The sequence below is a fragment of the Penicillium cataractarum genome (assembly GCF_028827025.1).
Source record: "Penicillium cataractarum strain IBT 29864 chromosome Unknown utg000005l, whole genome shotgun sequence".
Taxonomy (NCBI): Eukaryota; Fungi; Ascomycota; class Eurotiomycetes; order Eurotiales; family Aspergillaceae; genus Penicillium; species Penicillium cataractarum.
Window position 1 is genome coordinate 3,195,210 of NW_026622741.1, and position 20,995 is coordinate 3,216,204.

General features: G+C 49.9%; 6 protein-coding genes across 6 annotated transcripts; 3 read left to right on the top strand and 3 right to left on the bottom strand.

Annotated features, from left to right (window-relative positions):
• Positions 1-1,413: 1,413 nt before the first annotated feature.
• N7496_006840 (uncharacterized protein) lies at positions 1,414-3,741 on the top strand (the record flags this gene model as incomplete). Its single annotated transcript, XM_056699769.1, has 1 exon — positions 1,414-3,741. One exon carries the CDS (start codon positions 1,414-1,416, stop codon positions 3,739-3,741), a length of 2,328 nt encoding a protein of 775 aa, XP_056555182.1.
• A 548-nt stretch (positions 3,742-4,289) lies between these two features.
• On the bottom strand, positions 4,290-5,315 carry N7496_006841 (PIG-L family deacetylase; the record flags this gene model as incomplete). The annotated part of the gene is made up of 2 exons (XM_056699770.1): positions 4,290-4,951; positions 5,078-5,315. 2 exons carry the CDS (start codon positions 5,313-5,315, stop codon positions 4,290-4,292), a joined length of 900 nt encoding a protein of 299 aa, XP_056555183.1.
• A 6,449-nt stretch (positions 5,316-11,764) lies between these two features.
• Positions 11,765-13,387, top strand: N7496_006842 (alpha-arrestin; the record flags this gene model as incomplete). Its single annotated transcript, XM_056699771.1, has 1 exon — positions 11,765-13,387. The coding sequence occupies one exon, from the start codon at positions 11,765-11,767 to the stop codon at positions 13,385-13,387; it is 1,623 nt and encodes a 540-aa protein (XP_056555184.1).
• Positions 13,388-14,602: 1,215 nt separating this feature from the next.
• N7496_006843 (uncharacterized protein) lies at positions 14,603-14,968 on the top strand (the record flags this gene model as incomplete). Its single annotated transcript, XM_056699772.1, has 2 exons — positions 14,603-14,828; positions 14,895-14,968. The coding sequence occupies 2 exons, from the start codon at positions 14,603-14,605 to the stop codon at positions 14,966-14,968; spliced, it is 300 nt and encodes a 99-aa protein (XP_056555185.1).
• A 301-nt stretch (positions 14,969-15,269) lies between these two features.
• Positions 15,270-16,713, bottom strand: N7496_006844 (Major facilitator superfamily domain general substrate transporter; the record flags this gene model as incomplete). The annotated part of the gene is given in 4 exon segments (XM_056699773.1): positions 15,270-15,387; positions 15,399-16,029; positions 16,090-16,463; positions 16,523-16,713. 4 exon segments carry the CDS (start codon positions 16,711-16,713, stop codon positions 15,270-15,272), a joined length of 1,314 nt encoding a protein of 437 aa, XP_056555186.1.
• Positions 16,714-17,391: 678 nt separating this feature from the next.
• On the bottom strand, positions 17,392-18,719 carry N7496_006845 (FAD-dependent oxidoreductase; the record flags this gene model as incomplete). The annotated part of the gene is made up of 2 exons (XM_056699774.1): positions 17,392-18,642; positions 18,702-18,719. The coding sequence occupies 2 exons, from the start codon at positions 18,717-18,719 to the stop codon at positions 17,392-17,394; spliced, it is 1,269 nt and encodes a 422-aa protein (XP_056555187.1).
• Between the last annotated feature and the right edge of the window lie 2,276 nt (positions 18,720-20,995).

Consider the following 20,995-nt stretch of genomic DNA (forward strand, 5'->3'; position numbering starts at 1 on the left):
GCGTAGGTTACTAATGTCCTTATAGGTTGAACACTCTCTCCTATGTCTAAGAAGAGGAACAGAGATGCGACTAATATACAGACGGGTGAGCTACCTCGTTCAACAATACAGAAGATCTTTCATCAAAGCAGGCATAGTGAGGTCTGGATAAGGAGGGGTCAAGCCCCTTCGTCTTTTCCTGGCCCCTGGACACTGACCTATCAATTCTAGCAGAGGAAAAGGTTACGTATGCCCCCTAACCTAATATGCTTAGAGGTATATTTAGCATAGAGTTGGAAAGTTAAAATACGAGTTGAAGCAGGGAGCCTCCTCCCTTAAGGCAGTCCAAGCATTCCAGAAACGTGCTATCCGGCTGTTTTCGAATGTGGAGCTGCCGCGACTTGAAGAGCCGCAGCGCCCCGTCACACCTGGTGTTGATGAGAAGCCCGGTAGGCACAAACCCTCCATATGGCTAGGTACGGAAGCTGATCTATAAGCCTGGCTGCTGCTATCTCAAATCGGAGTACGTCTAGGTATGCGGAAATAGAGTCGCGTGTCTGACCTTTCCCTGTGTAGCAGAGGTCAAGTCGTGGAAATGCTATAGGTTATAATGAACGGTAATACTTAGTAGTGGAGATCTGCAAAGTAGTAAGCGGGAAATTGGTTGCCAAACTGGAAGTCTTGGCTTTCAGCTTGAGAACTGAGCGACCAACGAACAGATGCCTCTGGCCACTTCTCATCCGGGCGGCACTCACCGAAACATTCTCTACATATTAGCCACACGCTGGCGGGTTAGTAGTTTAGTGGACTCCTTTACTCGGCTTGCCTCCTAACTCCCTAACGATATACTTAGGAACCCTCCTAAAGGTATTATAAGAGAGGGGGGAAGGAGTCGCCTATCTACCTATTAGCTAGATAGATTAAAGTGCACTTTATAGTGTTTATCCCTATCCATGGAGCTTAACGATATATCAAAAACCGCTGAAATCGTCAATAGCTTGAAACTCGGAATTACAGATTAACCGAGTCCATCCTCCCCAGAGTTCCAGAGTTGACGACTCCACTTTGTTCCGCTCTCCACTACGGGCCAGCCCCAGTGGAAGTGTCATCCGCAATGTATCTAGATCTGAGCTACGAATAACTATAGTAATATAGAATCATCAGTCAGCCAACTGCTATAACTAAGGAGGGCAGACAGTACAATGATCTATAGTTAACGGCTGCTAAGGAACCTCCCATATTGTCCCCTCACTGGTGCGGCCAGTCATAGCTTAGTACACGTAGTATTGACACCCCCTCCCCCCCCCCGGACCTGGATTGGCGTGGCCGGGGTCGATGCGCACCCCCTCATTCTCTTCCCCCCCTGCATTTCTATTTCTTTCTGCGTTGTGATTGTACCACCTTCATCCTCCTTCCATCACCTCTCTCGTACTCATGAGGAGGACTATCCGTGCTGGTGAGAGGCTATCCTCTCCCTGGCTACACCAATCGCGACCTAGAGCATCAAACGGTCGTCTCCATTTCTACACCTCCACCACGCGACACCAGACGCTTGATCTCACCGGGCGCACAAGATCACTGTCCTCGCTGAGCTCATCCCATTCTCAGCCATTGTCCTCCGCTCGTCATCAACGCAGACGCGAGTCCCATCCTAATGACACGGTCCGCGAATTCAATACCAGAAACAACAACGTTGGCGCCAGTGTGGTCTCCTCACACGAGGCCATCCAGCAAGAGGAACCGGACGAGGCCTCCCTTTTCGAAGGGGAAGCCGACTTTCCCTCCTGGGAGACCCCCGAACAAGAGCATGAATATGCGGAGAAATTCATTCGCGTCGTTGAAAATGGCCAGCCCGACCAAGTGATGAAAGCCATGACCGACCCACGGTCGGCGGGGCTAGTTGGGTCTCTACCCCAGACTGTCTTCCTTGAGGCGCTCCACCTTCTCTCCCCGACCCATTTTGTGGAGCCCTTCCGCGACCTCCACCACCCTTTACACACTTGGGCCGTGCTCGTCAATGGCCTCCGGCGCATCGAGGAAGTTTTCGACAGTTTTGTCAATAATTTATTTACCGTCATCCGCTATCGGACGTCAGGCGGGCAGTTTTTGCAATTGGCGGAATTTACCCACCTCCTGGATTGCGCTCGGGCCATGGGAAATGGCAATCTCGCAGATCAGGTATGGGACACCATGATGAAGATGGACGTGGTCCCCGACACGGTCTGCTACAACCACTACATGGAAGCAAAAGTCTGGGACCATTGCTATACCGGGCGAGAAGCGTATCGCATGCGCATGAATCCGAAAAGTTACAGGAAGCGGCGTACTGAGGAGCCAGTACTAGGATGGCAGGGTTTCGGGACTGCACAGAGGAGTATTCGGAAGCTTATCCTCCGTATCTTTAGCGAGATGCAAGACGAAGGTCACCTCGGTGATGAGCGCACGTTTATCAACTTGATGCTCGCTGCAGCGCATGTGGGCCACGACCGGGCGATGAAACATATTCTGAAGGAAGTTTGGAACGTGGATGCGGATGCGCTGAAGGTAGAAGCCGACAACTCAAAGCTGCCACCAGTGACAGCCTACGACCCGTGGTCAGCGCTCTATCCGAGCGAGAAGCTTCTTTTCGCAGTGGCTCACGGTCTGGGGGTGAACAATGACATTGCCGGCGCGGTTCGAACAGTTCAGTTCATCTCATCCTCTTACAACATCCCAATTCCCGCAAAAGTCTGGCACGAACTGTTCGAGCGAGCCTACGTACTATCACGCCAGCGATGGTCGGCATCGGAGACGGAGAGATCTGAGAAATACACCGAATGGGCAAATACCGTCGGACGAGTCTCTATTGACGTCGTGCGATCAGTCTTTGACACCATGACTTCCGAGCCCTACAACGTGACCCCAACGCTACAAGAGTGGCGGTTCATGATCAACACCAGTATTGACAGTGGTCGACTGGAGGATTGCAAAGACTACATCCGCGGCGCATACAATCTTCTAGAGGAAACTCGAAAAAAAGAGGCCGAAGCTCACACAGTCGTGATGCGCTGTCTCGCCCCAGCCCTCGAAGCCGCCCGTCGACAGATGCGACAAGGTGCCACAATGCCAGACCCAGAGTTATTCCGCTCCCCCATTCTCGCCGAAGCGATTCAAACCTACGACATTATCAGACTCGAGGTCTGGCAACAAATCTACCTCCTCCAGCGCATACTGTACCTGGTCGTACGCGTGCCCAGCTGGAAAGACATCTCCGACAAAGAATGGCATCTCCAAGAACGACCCAAAATGCTAGAAGAATGGGTCGATTTCATCCCGAGCAAGATCCAGCTCTTCTACGGCGAAGACACGGGTCACATCGAGATGATCGGCGCCAAGGGTTTCGGCAGCCGCTCCTACAAAGTCGATCCTCGGTATATCCCAACACGCCGACAAACCGACCAGAAAGGCCTCTTTGATCCAGGCCGCTGGCCCCGCTGGACCGAGCAAGGAAAATGGGACGATATTTCCGTGCGACATCCCTATCTAGATCGGACGGCGGCACCGCTGGATCGGTTATTCATGTTCCAATTGTCCGCGACGGAGGAGTTTAACAAGGCTTTGGAGAAGATGCGTAATACTTGGACTGAGTATCCGGATGACCATGAGTTGTCGACGAAGAAGAACCCGCATGCTGGGTTGTATGGACGTCTGGCCGCGTTGGATATGCTGAAGCCGAGGAATAGCAATAGCGTTTTTTTGCTGGATGAGCAATCTTGGATTTAGGGGATGCACTGGATGCATGTGGGGTGAATGTTGCTGGCGTCATTCGTCCTACTTATTTTGATACCCCGTTCGGATGGAAGATGAGAGTGAGAATATGGTCGATGCTGGGCTTGCATTTGGTCTTGGCTATAGATCTTATACTAGATGCATTGGATAGAACGTATTTTTCATCAATATTTCATTCATCTCATAGCTGAACTTTGAGACATTCTCGCTGTATCCTGGTCCTTTTTGAGCTGGGCGTGTATGCCACAGTTCATTCAGTCCTTGAGTGCCTCACCGTCCAAATATTTACACTCCTTGGAGAAGTTACGTTCAGGCTTATCTTACAACCCTCAGAAGCGCGGCTGATTCCTTTGTCAGGCAGTAGGTTCATGTATATAGTAGCATATTATATTCATTATAAGCTCCTCGGAATCTCTCCGAGTGCAGACTGTGTACAAGAGTCACAAAACGCGAACTCGAATCCAATCATACAAGGTACTTCCATCTTGCCTCACCACACCATAACGGCTCAGCGACGCAGAAAATCACCCTCTTGGCCAACGCTAGACATTCTCGCGTTTCAAATCATTCACAGTCATATATCTCCCGATGGTAATCCATCCCCACCGGAACCAGACCATCTGACTCTTATGACCCATAACCATGGCAGACTGCGCAGTCAACCACTCGCCAACGGAGCTAACGAACAACAACCGCGCCGGCCCCTCAGCAGCACTAGTCTTCTTCCCGCCGAATAGATTGCCCAAGACCCCCAACAACATCGAGTACGGCGCATCCAGCACACCCGCATACTTGCGCAACATCGACGTAGACGTCAACGTGTACAAGGTCACAGGACAATTAAACCCTTCTTTATCCGTCATCAGGGTACGCAGGAAATGGATCGCACCGTGATACAGCGAGCGGTGGTTGGGGTGGTTGCTGATGCCGTGTTGGTCAAAGGTGAGGAGGACATCGATTGTAGCGGTGGGCGCCTTTTTAGGATTCTTCTTTGCGGTTCCGTTTAGGGTTGCAGCGAGGTCTGGGGAGAAGGCTGAGGCTAGCAGGGAGGTTATTTGGTCTGCGGCCCAGGTTGCGGACATGCTGTCTGGGAAGCGGGTGGGGTCGTCGACGATGAAGACGTCGGATTCGTCACGGACACCGAGGAGGAGAGCGGATTTTTGGAGTTCTTTTCTGCGGGTTTCGCCGAGGCCGTCTGCGTCGCCTGTGGATGGATGGTGGTTAGCTTTGGTTTCCTTGTGGACGTGTGCACTCGACCTATGGGATTGAGATTGCCATTGGCATGCGTGAGCGAGCCCAATGGAGAGGATTGGTGCTTGTAGTGACGTACCAGTACTGAAGCAGAGGATCTTCAGGTGGTTGCCAAGCTCGGGCTTGGTGAGTGCCAGCACCGTGGGCGAGAAGAACATAGCCTCGTCATCGGGGTGCGCGATCAACAAACAGATGCGCTTGTTGCGGAGTTTGGGAAAGGAGCGAGTAAAAGGTGACGAGGTGGAGGAGATGGTCCAGAAGAGGAAGACTGCGGCGATGGCAACCGCCAGAGCAGTCCAATTGAACGATGGCGACATGGTGGAAGGAGATAGCAGGTATCGAGAGGCGGGGAGAGATCAATAGCGCGATAATTCGCCGCCAACAGTCCTTCGGTGGTCACGCGATGGCCGCGTTTATAATGACGTCTGCGTCTAAGAGTGTCGGATCCCAGAACCCTTCTCAACTCGAGCTTATCTCGATGATAGATCGAGATGTAAGGGCGATGGCGTTAGACTCGGAGGATTGTGGATCAATGTTTGCACTGGTTCAACCGTTAACCCTGGCACGGTGGGGTACAGCCAACATCCCACTTGGTCGACGTGCTTGAGATGGAATTGCGGTGGAGGCGGAAGCTGCCTATCTTCAGGAGACACGCGAGATGATAGTCAATTGAGGATGAGTTGAACGGGTACCGAGTCCCCTAGTTCCAAGGCAAGAGAAGGGTCGGGAGGGCGAATCAGTCGGCCATATTAAAAGAACACGGTGGCCGAAAGCTGTGGTGCCGGAATAGGGGAAGCTCAGATGATGATTCCTTTTGCGGGACGATCCCCCGGAGTGGGGGTCACGTGCCAGGGGTTCGTTGAGGCGATTGTAAAGGCATGGGAGGAATTAAGTTTGAATTTGATTAAGTCATGCCCTCTCTTGGCTTCTTATCTATAGATACAGAACGCATTATCGGCTAGGAAGGAAAAAGCAAGTGGTTGTCAGGAAGACGACTCTTATCAGAGCAAGTCACGAGGTCTGCGGGGGAAGTTCTGTTATCAGGCCAATTGTACCATGATCTGCGCGTGCTTAATGGTCTGCAGATTATGAGCACTGACCTTGGATACCTTAAATTCAAGTGCACCCCATGAGATGCCACTCGGTCAGCCGCGTGGCATCGCTACCATTGATCAAGGAGATTCTAGAAATCTAGCGGTGGTGTCCGTCGGTCTGCCCTGTCTGCTGTACCTGCCTATTTGGGCATATGGAACACTTCTAGCGGCATTCCGAATTTTCTTCTAGAGTCGAGCCAAAGTACGTACAGTATGTACTACGCTACACACAGACTAAGTCAATCGACATATGAGTCCTGAGAATGTTCTCTTTGCTCCTCATGCCAGGTCACTTCTTGCCTGTCTACCATAGGGAACAATAAGCAGTTAAAATTAGCAAAGTCATCTTGAAGATGACGTAGCAGAATGTGCAGATCGAGTCATCTCATCTTACGCCATCTTCATAAGCTTACCCCGGTACCTTGACGTCAAAATGGTGAAATATCGCGGACCGCAATGAGTCAATTTCCAACATCCAATCAAGACCTATTCTGTGCGAACATCGATCACCCAAGCCTTCCATCATGTCAGGACTCGTACCCCATCTGGCAAAATATATTGAAACATGTAATTACTACAAGCATATGTCCTCATAGATCAGCGCGATCAACATCAGGTCATCTACAAAAATACATACTGTACAACAAGATGTAAACAAAAAATCCACATCAACCTGACACTATCCACACAACCCACAAACCCAAATCCACCCGGCACACCGAAACTCCATCGGCCCGGCAAATTACTCAAAAAGCCTCACCCAGACCCTACGAGTTTCCCGGCGGACAACGCCTCGAGTACGACACGCCATCGGGCGCGACCAAGTCCACCGCCCCATTGCGACCGCTCTTGTACTCTATGCGATTGACGATCGTGTAATATTCTACCAACAGCATATGATACTAACTTTGTAGTTGCATAGAAAAACATATGATAATCATTAGGTACTACCTCCCCACTAGCTCCCTATTACATATCCGTGAGTAATACTCTGCGATATCGGTCTTTACAGACCCTCAATCTTAGTACGATACTACACATCCATGGCATGAAGAGCCAAAAAGGTCCCCATCTTGAAACGACAACGTAAACCAGGGACAAACCACACGTAGACCGGGTCCGCCGCCGCCACTGGCGGACCTGTTAAGCATCACGTTTCGTCGGGCCGAGTATAAGGTTCTGGGCGTGGGTGGGGGTTATGGGCGAAGGAAAAAAAAAAAAAAAAACAAAAAAACAAAGTCACTCAATTAGTGAAGGGGAAGGAAAAGAAGGTGAGGAGGGGCCGAGTCTAGTACCAGTGGGTGAAGAGACCAGCCTAACAGAAAATTTCTGCGCGGCACACTTCATTGTGGGCGGGGACCCGGGAGTTTTCCGGGCTGGCGAGAACACTAGGAAAAGTTTGATGGTGGTATGGAAAATGGATAATCGAGGATGGAGAGGACGGAGAATGTTTCTTTTCTTGGGTTTTATTATTTCTATTTTATTTTTGAGTGATTTAATTGTTGAAATGGTGTGTTGTTATTGTTTGGTTTAGGATGGTGCAATTGGAGATTATTGGAGTCGGGGAAGAGGTTGGACTTGTATAGTATGTCTGTATAGTATGTAGTATGAAATGTCAAATGGGAAACGCAATTCCTTGGGTGATGATGAATTCTTGCAAGACTAGAGCTTAGTTATAGCGTGATACTTGCAGGGCTGAGAGTTTGAAGTAAGTGATTTGGGATTAGGAAGGTAATGTGCTTTGTATATTGGATTAGGAAAGTAACGTTATGAAGTAAGGAGGTAATTGGCCTAATACTAGATTAATATAAGATTCATACTGCCATTCAACTGTCGTTGTAGGCAAAGCAATCATAGTCCATCACCGTCCTCCTTCCCTATAGAAGGGGTGACTCAGTCCTGATCGGAGGGCGTCTCCGAGATCGACCCGAAAGAGGAAGTTCGCCAGAGAGCCGACAATTTCGATCTTCACGGCAAGCCACCTCGTTCCATTGGCTCAAATTCCCGATCTGTCGGTGCTTATTGTCAGGCGTAGGGTGTAAGGCGTAAAAAGTGTAGAATGGCGAGTCATGTGGAGTACTCTGTACACGGTCGAGCTAACTGCTAAGCACCTGGGACAGAACGCGGCTGTGATTTGCACATCCCCGCGATAGTCCTACTGAAACGGGTTTCGATCCATCTTCGCCCATTTCTTCCCATAGCTTGTTCATTCCCACGGGTTACTTCGAATTGGCTATTCTATGCGGAACTGGAGAACTAAAAGGGGGGCTTATTTTTATGGTTGATCGACATACCGATCCTGATAAAAAGAGGCCAGAAAAGAGGTACATTATTTAGCCGCGAGGCTGTTACCGTAGAATCAAGGCGTGGGCAGCACCAGGCCTTTGCAGGCTCAAGAGGGGCCGCGCGGGCGACTCCGACAAAGTACTCCGTCCGGGGCTCCTCCCGACGACTGGACCGCCTGGACGATTTGCCTGGAGGAGCACATCTCCATGGCGTGATCGGGTCCCCGGTCGCCAGGCGTCTCACCGCAAGGAAAGGCGAAGGCACGTTGTTCCGCGGTCAAGGAGAGAAGTCGAGCTGGAGAGTCCATGCCGTCCACCCGGGTGCGCACGAGCCCTAGAAGGTATTTCTTCAGCATCCCAGTCCGACATAAGATGTCGGCCACAGGTCCGGAGTATAGGTCCTTGAGCTATGGGCTTCAAAGTAAGAAGCCATGAGATGCAGCTCGTAGCTGCAGGTCAGAGGTACCTGATACCAAGTGGACACCGTCCATGCTTTTTTTTATTATTATTTCTTTTTGTTTTTACCCGTCACCAGGGGAAAGAAAAGGTGATCCAGGAGGGATCTCCCGCAACAGGGTTGACAGGCGCAAAAAGAGCAAACTGTTATGTAATTAGTGCGGGCAGGGGAATTGATGATTCGCCCATGGCCCTGTTCGAGAAGCACAGAGCAACTCTTGACAGCTCCCAAGGCTAGGGGCGTGATGATCAATTTCAAAGATTATCAATCGTACCTGATCTCAGTTCTAGGTCTCTAATTTTTTTCCCAACCTGAAATTACATCACGACGAGGTCCTCCTTAGCTGAGAAAGAAAATTGCGACAGTCCAAATGACCGGGCTGCGCCCCGCAAAATGGCGCCAGCGTGCAGTGCGGGGGGAAAGAACCAATGCCAGCCACTAACCCCGAAAAGGTGAACCAGCGGTGGTGGTATTGACCTTGTTGGTGGTGGTAGTGGTTTGGCGACGAAGCCGGCGTAGAAAAAAAAAAGCAAAGAGTCAGAGAAGAAGTGGAGCGAACAGGGTCTTTGGGCCTTTGGCACGCGTTTTCATTGCCCAAAGCGGGTAAGCGGGAAAAATTCTCAGCGCAATCGTGAGGATCTGCCACTAGCGGGTGTATTTTATTGTGGTATTCGACTGTTACAGCCCCTGTATTGTGACAGTCAGAATGACCCAGCGGTCGGGCCGTCGCTGGTCCTCTGATGGCGCCACGTGATGGTTCAATGGCCACGGAGTTGTTTCGGAGTACATCATTTTACTACTACAAGTATACTGTACTATTGAATCCACAGTACTAGTAGGTGTTATTGTATCATATCTTCTATAGAGAAAACTAGCTATGGCTAGTCTAATAGCCATGCTGCTCTCGGGAATTAAATTGCAGCATATTACTTGGGCTGGGTCATCATACGGTATAGTCGGCATCATGCTTACTAGTTAGTTAAGTTATGCTAACAATATTAGTCAATTCCCTATTCTCCTAACTTAGGTAGTTACTCTATACTCAATGTTAGACCTCCGGGTCCAAGTTCCTACTCGAGCGACTCGGCTCCGTTAAAACGGCCCCTGTCCGGGGGAGGTTCTATCTCCTCGGGTTCCGCGGGCAAGGTTCTAATAGGGGCAGTCACAAGCCAGCAAAAACCGAACTAGAAGACTTTCGGTGTGGTAGCTGTACTACCCTGGGCGACAACACGGCACCACAAAGCCGGGGAGAGGAGCCCGCCCCAAGCCTCAGGTGATCGGGCAAGCCTCCGTGTTAACAAAGCGTCTTGGGAAAGCCAATGCGCCGACAAGGACGGAGAGTCGACGCAGACGCAGAAGCTTGGAACTCCGTCACTTGCAGAGATGGCCGATGCAGGGTGGTCCGACCGGGTCGTGCTCAGGATCCGGGGTAAATGAGCCCAGTACGAGCCTTGGAGGTTGATTGTTAAGCACTAGATGAGCGATGACACCATACTAAGGCCTAGTACTACTAAGTGCTGTCTTATTGGAGGATACTCATATTAACAAAGTATATTACATTTGCCTCAATGAATAATAACTAGATTCTTTATCATGATACTCCGTAGAAAGAATGCCACTCAAGGAGCCGAAGGAGACCGCGATCGGTCGTACCCCGCCGTGCCCCTCGGCCACATGCCTTCTGGGCCGAGTGGGAAGGGCCTCCCTAACAAACCTTGGGGGAAGATCGCATCCCCATCCACGCCGGGGCTCTAGCCGACAGTGACTCACTGCGCACGGGCTTTTCTTTGCTGGCTAGGAAGTTCGGACATCGAACATCCAGGATTATTATTATTATTGACAAGGAGTAGTGGGAGGGGTAATCGACACCGAAGGTTTCCAGGATGCGCACCATCAGGTGGTCTTACTAGATTGGTCCAGAATTTAAGATGATCCCAGAATGATGCCCACATCAGCCATCAAGGAAAAAGAGGATGTGGGGTAGAGTGTCTGGGCTGCTGGCATCAGGCGATCCCTCGATCTTTGTTCGGTCGAGAAAGTCGGGAGTCATTGTGATTATTGGTTCTTGCCGGCACCAGAGCCGAGTCAAAGAGTTAAAGTTCCTGGCCACCATAGGCTGAAGAAGTATAGGGCAAAGTATAGAGTCATCAGGAAGCCACGATGACGTGCGAGCCCAGAGGACGGGTCTACTTCGGCGAGGATATGATATCCAACTTCTCATGGTATATAGTCTAGAATTGAATTACAAAGATGGTGTGCTTGATCACAACAGCGCTCTAAACAAGAGTTGCTCTTTATTTTTACTTGGAATTTGCTTAGACAATCGGCCATCTAAGAATAAAGATGGCGGTGTAACGAGGTGGTATTGTGTCAGTACGCGTATGGTCAGACTCCACTATGACGATGGGCCCTGCCCCACTCAATGACTTTTTAAATTTTCTAATTTTTCTGTCCCATTTTTTTTTCCAGTTAGTTCAATTGAATTTCCCATTCCAGACACATTTTTTCTGGTGATGGTGGCCAGACCTGAGCGAATGGCTGCTCGGTACCTGGCTGGCTGCATGGGACAAAGTGGACAAAGTGGACAAAGTGGGAACCAACTAGAAATTTTTCTGTGGTTCCAAGAAGTTTTCCACGGATTCGGTGGCTTTTAGGCTCAAGCACATGATCTTCTACAAAGATTCAAAAAGCAGCGCAACCCGGGCCCTCTTGGACTACTTCCTTCCCCTTCTTACAAACCCTGAAGACTGGATTATGTTTTGCTTGGCTTCTTTTACTTCTTCACAACTCTTCCAGCACCGCACTGCTTCCTGAACATCAGCCAAGCCAATTCTATATCAACCCCCCACTACTTATTCGAGATCATTACCGCCATCTCACTTCGTCGTTGACACACAGCATCAACCACTATCAAAACAGGCGCTTTCACAATGCCGGGCCGTCTGATCCCCAACTTTGTTCGGGGCTCTGGCTCCCTGCACTCGTCGGTCTCCTCGACTCCCATCCACTCCAATTCATCATCGACCACCTCCGTCAATGAGATTCCCCATCACCCTGGCAAGAAGCCAGCGCATGGCACCCCGGACCGTGCTCGCTCACCCGAGCGTCGTCTATCCTTCAACATGGACCACCTGATCCACCCCCACCGAGACCACAGCAAGGACAAGCGCCGCAGTCTGGGACGCGCCGGCCGGTCCAAGGAGCGCCTTGGTAAGGAGGAGCTTGCGAAGCCATCCGCTAAGCTCGAAGTTCTGGTCGAGTCTCCTCCTCTGGTCTGCTATGGCAACCCCAGCAACTCTACCGGTGCTTTGTTCTCTGGCCGTCTGCGTGTGACTATCCCCGAGAGCGCTGGTGAGGTCACTCTCAACCAGTTCGACGTTCGCCTCATTTCCAAGACTTCCACCAAGAAGCCCGTTTCCAGCCATTGCCCTAGCTGTGCTACCCGCACGGAGGAGCTCACCCGCTGGAACTTCCTCACGGAGGCTCTTCACCTGAAGCCTGGCGCGCACGACTTCCCCTTCAGCTACCTGTTCCCCGGCCACCTCCCTGCTTCCTGCAATGGCGCCCTGGGCCAAGTCGAGTACTTCCTGCTCGCGCATGCCCAGAGCACCGTTGGTGAGGAATTCAGCCTGAAGCTGCCTCTGAACGTCCGCCGTGCCCTGATCCCCGGCAACGACAAGTCTTCTATCCGCATTTTCCCTCCTACCAACCTGACTGGCCGCATCGTCCTGCCTTCCGTTGTTCATCCCATTGGAAACTTCCCCGTGGAGATGACCCTCAGCGGCGTGGTGGACAAGGGTGACGAGACTCAGACTCGCTGGCGCCTGCGCAAGATGATGTGGCGCATTGAGGAGCACCAAAAGATTGTCTCCACTGCCTGCACGAAGCACGCTCACAAGATTGGCGGCGAGAACAAGGGTGTCCTCCACCAGGAGACCCGTATTATCGGCCACAACGAGGAGAAGAGCGGCTGGAAGACCGATTTTGACACCGCCGGTGGTGAAATCACCATGCAGTTCGATGCTAGCATCAATCCTTCTACCAACCCCGTCTGCGACATGGAGGCTCCCGGTGGCCTGGAGGTCAAGCACAACCTTGTCATTGAGCTCATTGTCGCCGAGGAGTTCTGCCCCAACCGCAACACCCGCCTCATCACCCCCACCGGCGCTGCCCGTGTCCTGCGCATGCAGTTCAACCTCCACGTCACGGAGCGCAGTGGTCTCGGTATCAGCTGGGACGAGGAAATGCCTCCTGTCTACGAGGACGTCCCCGCCAGCCCTCCCGGCTACTTCAAACTCGATGACGCTCGCAGCGTTATGGAGGACTACCAGGGCTCCCCCCTCCCATTGCCCGACTACGACGAGTTGGAGAGAATGGACTCTCTGCGTTTGGACAGCGACTCAACCCACTCCTCTACCAACTCTACCTCCAACAACCGCGGCCGTATGCGCTTCACAGTTGACGACTTGGTCACTGAGCAAACCCCGCATCCCTCTGAGCCTACCTCCCGCGTCACCTCTCGCGCTCCGTCGGTTGACTCTACCCGCCAATAATCCCTTCAACACTACTATCATTCTACCGCCATGACGTTATGATCTCCACGACCCAAAGAAAGATATCCCAAAGTCACGGACTTGTCACAGCCCTTTTTATTTCTTATTATCCCCCACCTTTACGATAATCAACATCTCGGGGGACATTGCATGGCTCATGATCAATGTCCCCGCATCATATGGTTTTTTTGCATTTCTCTTCTATCATCAATGGCGTCGGCGCGGTCTCAACAAAAAGCACGAAAAATCTGGTACTACTGTCATACCAGAAAGAATGCATCTCTTGGCTCGGACGGACGGGTTTCGTTCCACCCCTGCATTATACCCATCACTACTTCTTCTGTGCATATTTCATCTGCTCTGTCTTCAGCTATGATCATATTCCCCCTCTTGCCTTAGAAACACATTATTGTCTTATGGTTGATTATCTTTGTTTGCCAATGGGCTCTCTACTCTAACTTAATGCATTGACTTAAATGGTCCATCTTCCCATGATTATGTAAATTGTGTAACTGGTAACTACCTAGACTGCCAGTTTAAGCATGCAGTTGAGATATGCTCGCGCCACATACCATCTTCTGACTGGGCCCTTGGCATTTGACAAACTACCGATTGGCGTCTCTTATCTAGAATAGTAAAGCAATGTTATCCCCAGGTTTTATGATAACAAAACATTGACTCCACAGTTGATCGCCATTACAGTGGCCTTCCGAGGGACCAGACCTGCTAGCCAATAGTCTGAGTGTCGAGTGACAAGTTCTCCCTCAAGAGACACCGATGAAAGCAACCAGCGAGGGCATACAAACAACCCAAAGCCCCCTTCAAACTCTCCTCAAAGTTAATTTAAGGTTAATAATCAAAGTCTATACATAGCATGATTCACATACTCTGCCGGAACCGTCGGAGGTCTCGACCCGGCTTCCCGACCACGGGTCCCCACCGATGATGCCATGTATTTTCCGAACTCAAAACATCATCTGGTTGAAACCAGATGATTATTGGCCGTGGGAGCTGAAGCTATGTCCCAAGGCTTGAGCTAGGACTTACATGTCGCATGACCACCTATACCAAGATGTTCCTATCAGGCTATATGACATCATTCGCTTGGAAGAGGTTATTATATACACGGTTGCTGGTCTAAATACGTCAATCTACCAAAGAATTTGCAAACATTGCCTTGGTATACGTATTTAACATACTTATTCACTCACAATCATGTCGAATCTTTTCCGTAGGGCATCTGATGCCTTCCACCACCATCAGCGAAAGGATTCTGAGGACTCAGGCACCCAGGACAACCTCATATCTCCGTCCCAGGAACCACAAGAACCGCAAGAACCCCAGGTGCCACAAGTATCGCAAGTTACACAAGATCCACAAGAGCCCAAGGCTGAATCTGCATCTCGGGGTGAATCACAGGGTAGTGATAAAGACAAAGCGGGTTAGTATTTCTGGTTACTGGAAGCTTATCTTGTGATTTGTGCTAAGACGACTATACTTGATGTAGGAAATGGCACTCCTCACCACCATCACTGGGGCTTCTTCCGTCGTCTAAGTGAGGATGAACGGGCGAAACGCTAATTGAGTCAACAGGAGAAGGAGCGGGCGGACTGGGCTGCTTCGAAAAAGTATGATCATGCACGACGATCGAGCCAAGGGGCTGGAGTTGGGTTTGAGGGTGGCTGGCATTTATTGAATCAAGTTGATATCTTCGTTAGTTTTGTTCTGATATTCCGACTTACGAGGAACATAATTAAGTGTAAAGTTGCCTTGATATTATCTACAGACCTCCATAATTCAATATCTTATATCTATTAACTATTCACATTCTCAATCGTACAGCTCTATGAATCAACCATCTGCCATCATTAACTTCATAGCATCATATCTTCCACCCTTCGCCCTGCTTCCACTTCAAAATCCGCAACAAACAAAACGACACAGTCCCAACCGCAACCATCACAGCACTAAACAGCTGTCCCTTCCAGAACACCCCCCTTCTATATCCAACAATGCACCTGCAATAGGATTGCCAATCAACAACCCCAACCCGGCAAAGGTAAAGGACATCCCCATCCGTGTACCCAAGATGCTCATATTAGACGTGAGTCGGGCAAGAATAGTCGCCGGCAGCGACACGATCGCCCCGGAAGCAAACCCATACAGAATGGCGAACACGATAGTACCCGCCTCATTTCGAATTCCAATCCATGCAAAGGCTAGGACGGCTGCGATAAAGCTTATCGGGATAATAGTGTTCAAGGATCCAATGTGATCCGCCAGGATTCCGGGTGCGATGCGGCCGAAGACAGAGGCTGCGTTTAGAATGGCGATTATGTAGAATGCGATGCTACCGTCAGTGTGGAGGAAGGAGGTGAAGTAGGTTGGTAGGTAGAAGAATGGGAAGTATAAGCCAATGAAGGAAAAGAAAAAGGCTAAACACAGGATAAGGAAAGGTGCCTCTTTGAATGCGGACACGTCGAGTAGAGATCGAGATTGCTTGGGTGGTGGGAGACGCGGTTTCATCACGGCGATGGAGAAGATGAGTCCGCCTAGGGCGACGAAAGCGATAATTCGGGTTGTCCAGCCAAAGCCCACCGGTCCGATTAACTTGTGAAACATGATGGGATAAATTACAGATCCTAAGTATGAGTATTAGCTTCCCTGTCACCGGGGGTTTCACTTCTTCAGTATAGACTCACCGATACTACCTCCCGACGCGGTGATACCAGTCGCTAGTGCCCGTCGTGACGTGAAATAAGTCGCTACAATAGCAATACTCGGCAGAAACAAGCATGAGCAGCCAAGACCCACGACAAGCCCATGTGCCAGAAATATCTGATAGTACTTCGTTGCGAGTGAAGTCATCATCAGTCCGAACACGACTAGGAATGTGCCCGCCGCAAGCAGGGATGTGAGGTAGCCCTTGTCATAGATAGGTCCAACTACTGCCCCTGCCATCAAGAGTAGGAAGCCCTGGACTGTGCCGATCCATGAAATTGAAGATGCAGAGTAGTCAGGGAGTAGGGTGTCTTCATAGTAGCTTTGGTAGACGCCAAAGGTGTTCACCACTCCCCTGGGATATTGCGTTAGTAGCGGCTCTGTATGTGGATGATAAATGGCCCAATTACTGACCAGCAATTGAAGAACAAGAAGAATGCTCCTGCTACTTGGAGCCAGGCAGTAAGACCTCCATTCGGAGGTGGAGGTGGCGTTGCGGGTTCTTTGGGTGGTTGATTCTCGACTTCTGATCCATCAGACTCTGGAACTGGCGCTGAGGAGAGCGCATCACTCAAGACACCTTCTTTTTCTTCGTGTAAAGACATGATATATGATGTGAATCCGACAGTATAGGATATAGAGGCGCGAATACCACCTATTATATCCCAACTTCCATGACTGGCGTATTTGATGATAAGCAGCTATTAAGGCGAGTCCTCCTTCTGTGGTCTCGGGCTTTCGGCATTATCCCTCAGACATTGAATTATTAATGATGTAGCCTTTTCTTGGAGTAGAAACGTGGTTGTTGGTTGAAGGATTTTGTGATATTATCATCATGCCCCACTTTACGGGTATTTGACGGAATATGGGGGCCAAGCTTTGATGAGGTATGCCGTCCGCTACACTTGTAGGTCTTCTTCGAGGGGCAGAATATGTCCATGGAATTGATGTGAAGCCAGTGGGGGTGAGTTGAAGTTTGATTGGTAATAGATATATGACTTTTAAGGCTCATGATCCATTTAGCCGTGGTCACGCGTTGGTCGCCTCGTTGGGGTCAACGGATGGCGCAATACCCAAATAGCGAAGTGTCCTTTGATTACAAGGCCAGCCGTGAGGATGCCTTAAACAAGAGCCTTTTGGATAAAAGAAGTGGAATTGTGGTTAATGCTAAAGCGATACAGAATAATAAGCATGTTACTGTTCCCTGTCATGACGATCCGTCTCCCCACCAAAAAATATCATTCCATCGGCCCAGACAAAAGAAAAAGACAAAAGAAACACATCTAGACCAGGTCCACTTCATCAACATCGTAGACCAGATGACCCTGTCGCAGTCCTCTCTTGTCTGCACCAAAAACCCAGGAAAGAGTCATCGCCAGTGAGAATTGAACTTCCTTGAGCCACAAACCCCATGGGCCAGTCTTCTTTCGCACTTGAGCATTCTGTGCAGCCAACTTGAAAATCTCGTTGATGCGAGGTCGGCGAATTCGATCGTAGATCTCAAAGGCCTTCTTGAGTGGTCGTTCAGGGTCCTCAAGTAAACGCGAGAGCAAGAAAACATCCTCAAGAGCCATCGAAACACCTTGTCCAGCATGAGGGGACATTGCATGAGCAGCATCACCAAGCAGAATGCACCGGCCCCGGGACCAGACACCACCAGGCCGCAATCTGTAAACGGGATAGAAGTTCACGACCGAGATGCTGTCCACGACTTCCTTCATAGCAATTCCCCATTCACCCTTCGCGCTCTCCAGAGTTTCCAACATGGCGGACTTGAAGCCATCCACTTCTTCCTTTCTGTGCACCGCCCAGCCGTCGCGGCTATCCCCCGAGTTTGGGAGGCCGACCTCCTTGGAGAAGAAGCAGAACAGCTCATCTTTCCCTGCTGAGCATGGATTTACGGCAAGCATACCATCCTCGGTCAGAGTAGCGTCTAGGCCGGTGATCTGGGTTGTTGTCGAAGAAGATAGGATGCTGGTGGGAATAATAGATCCAAGACCCGACATGCCAGAGTACTCCAGGGTCTTTTTGGAATCGACGTAGGCACGTCGCACGAACGAATGGATACCATCACACCCGAACAACATATCAGCAGTATCGGTTGACCCATCTCCGAACGTAACATGCACACTCTCATCGCTCTCTTTGATAGTCGTCAACCGCATGTTGAAATGAATCGGGATCTTGGCCTTCTGCACCGCCCCCAGCAGGACATCCACCAGATCCGTGCGCTTGATGCGCATGTACCCAAAACCAGTCTGCTCTCGCGCCCAGCCAACGAAGTCCTGTTGAGCCACAATATGCCCCTGCATGGAATGCAATGTCAAGTTTGAGCTGATGAAGCCACGAGCTGCTGCTTTCTCGTAGACGCCCAGGCGGTCCAGGAGGCGTAGACCGTTGGGCTGAATACCAACGGCTCCGCCCAAAGTGGTGGGCTCTGCTCGTAACTCATAGATTGTGACTTGGATGTTGGTTTGCTGGTGTAGACGCAGCGCAGCTGCAAGGCCGGCAGGGCCAGCGCCGATGATGATTGCCTGGCAGTGGGTTAGCTCCGAGGTAATTTTTCTCGAAGGACGCATGGGAAATAAGGTACCTTTCGACTCTGAGGCATTCTTGGGGAATTGAGGTCAATTAGACTGGGTTGTTGAATCTGAATCTGAGGTCTCAGGTTGTGGAAAGCGCGCTTGATATACTTGCTGACGTCCTTCGAAGTCCGCGAAGACTACCCGATTGGGAAGGCCAGCCCGCGGAGTCCGCGGAGTAAGAAGGCAGCCATTTCTCAGCAAAAGCAGAAGCTGCGACTTTATGTGTCAGCCGGTATGTGTTCCTTCCAGATCTGTTGTTCCGCGCCAAAATAGAATACAAATATAAAACTTGAGTGGCTTTGTAGCTTTGTACTCCTGCGAAGGCGCTAGTCAGTTTGGGGAAATTGTTTCGAGCGGGTTCTACAGCCTCAGGAACCAAACAAATTTTCAACCCAACAGTTGCCCCCATCAACGAATTGGATAACGAAATGAGGTAAATGGTAGCGTTCCTTGTGAGGATTTGGTATTTGATTTCTTCTTTAGTCCTTTCAGGCGTAAAGCTTGCGTGGAGGAGGTAGTGGGCGGGATGCGGGGAGTCACGCACGTCTCCACGTCTCGTGCAAAGATGGACTAACGCGTATCATTCGCATTAGAGGTTCACATTCAAAAGTGGTAATTACGGGCAATTCAGACTAGGATGTTGTCCTTGTTATATATTTGTCGAGTGGTCATTTTGCCCATCAGATTGCCGCTGTTGTCTTCCCAGGATATGTTGTTGTGATCTGCCTTCCAGCATACAAGGATTACATGGCAACTCGGTTTAATTTGATGAATGCCCCATGGAAATTAATTGACTTGATTGATTTTGAAGTTTCTAGGCGTATTTATGTATGCAATTGAGAGCATGGGGGTAATGGAAGGTAGTAGATCCCTGTCTGTATCCGATACCTCACATGATGATCACCCAGAAATCAAGAAACCAAGGATGAGATGCAGAATGGCTTGCATATACGAGATAAATGACGGATAATACGCTTATGCCGCGGCTCTCATTTGGAAGCATCCGCCAAGGCCAGGTGTCCAGCTTTAGAATAAACTCGTAAGAGATACCATAGAGCCACGTGACTCTATACCCGATATTCTTCATTTGAGTCTTTATATTTTATCTATGAAATGATACATTATTCTAATCCGCTGGTGCAGTAGGACAAGAAGATGGTCTTCGGTTGGATGTTCGTTTCGAGTCTATACATTAAGGTGGAATCTGACAAGCGACTTAGCGCGAATGATTCAAAACTTCGTAGATCGCATATTTACTCCAAAGGCTGACTAGTTTTCCTCGACTGAAGTTAATTGTATTATTTTTCATCAGCCATCATAGAGTCCAAGGTGCATCAGCTTACAGTCCTCATACTGCCTCAATGCACGGAGGATTGCCTGCGCCTCCTATCTTCCTCCTTTCTACAAGTTTGACTCCACGGTCCACTGCAATTTCCACACTATGGGTCCGAATTTCACAGCAAGGTTTGGCCAGCAACTGTAGATACCATTATGAGCCAAATTGTGGACCATGGTAGTATCTTTCGTCGATGGAGAAGACCATTAGGGCCCTGTAAGAAATTTGGTGATAACCAGCTCATATGAACCGAGTGTGATTTGCGTCTTTATGATTGGGAAATAGGGAATATTGGCAGTAAGTTCGAAGACCGCACACAGATCCATAGTTGGTAACATCAATTTTAGACAGTTTAGTGGTTGACTTCTCGTATTATTTCTTCCTCTTCTAATCGACCTTCTCGAAAACGTCAACTCTTGGCGAGTCACAAATATGTCAAGGTCCCACTATGTACAGCCGACAGCCAATCATAGCGCGTAGTCACGAGATAGTGGAGCCAGGGAATTTGGAATTTGAAGAAGCACACATACGATCACGCATAAGGTTGCGGGAATTACAGCTCTTCCATTGCCTGCATGGGTTGCCTAACTGCACGGTCCTGGGTCCGAGCGACCCCTGGCCACAGATCCCAAGTTCCCGCCAGAAAAAAAAAGACACTTGGGTACAGAGAGCTCCAACCTCTTCCACCACACACCTTCCCCTTCAACTCTCCCCATGAGGATATGTGTGCGGTAAAGAGATGCACGAAGAAACTTCGCCGGGAAGTCGTTGGAGAGTGAAAACATGATATAACTCGAACCCCGAAAGAAATGTACCTAAAAAACGCCTGAGTGATCCCAAGGGGGTATAAGAAGAAAAAAACGACTAACAAACATCTAGGTGCAGCAATGCAAGAGCAGACTGAAAGAACACCAAATCTCGAGACGTTTATCATATCATGGGACATGCAAAAGACACCAAAACGAT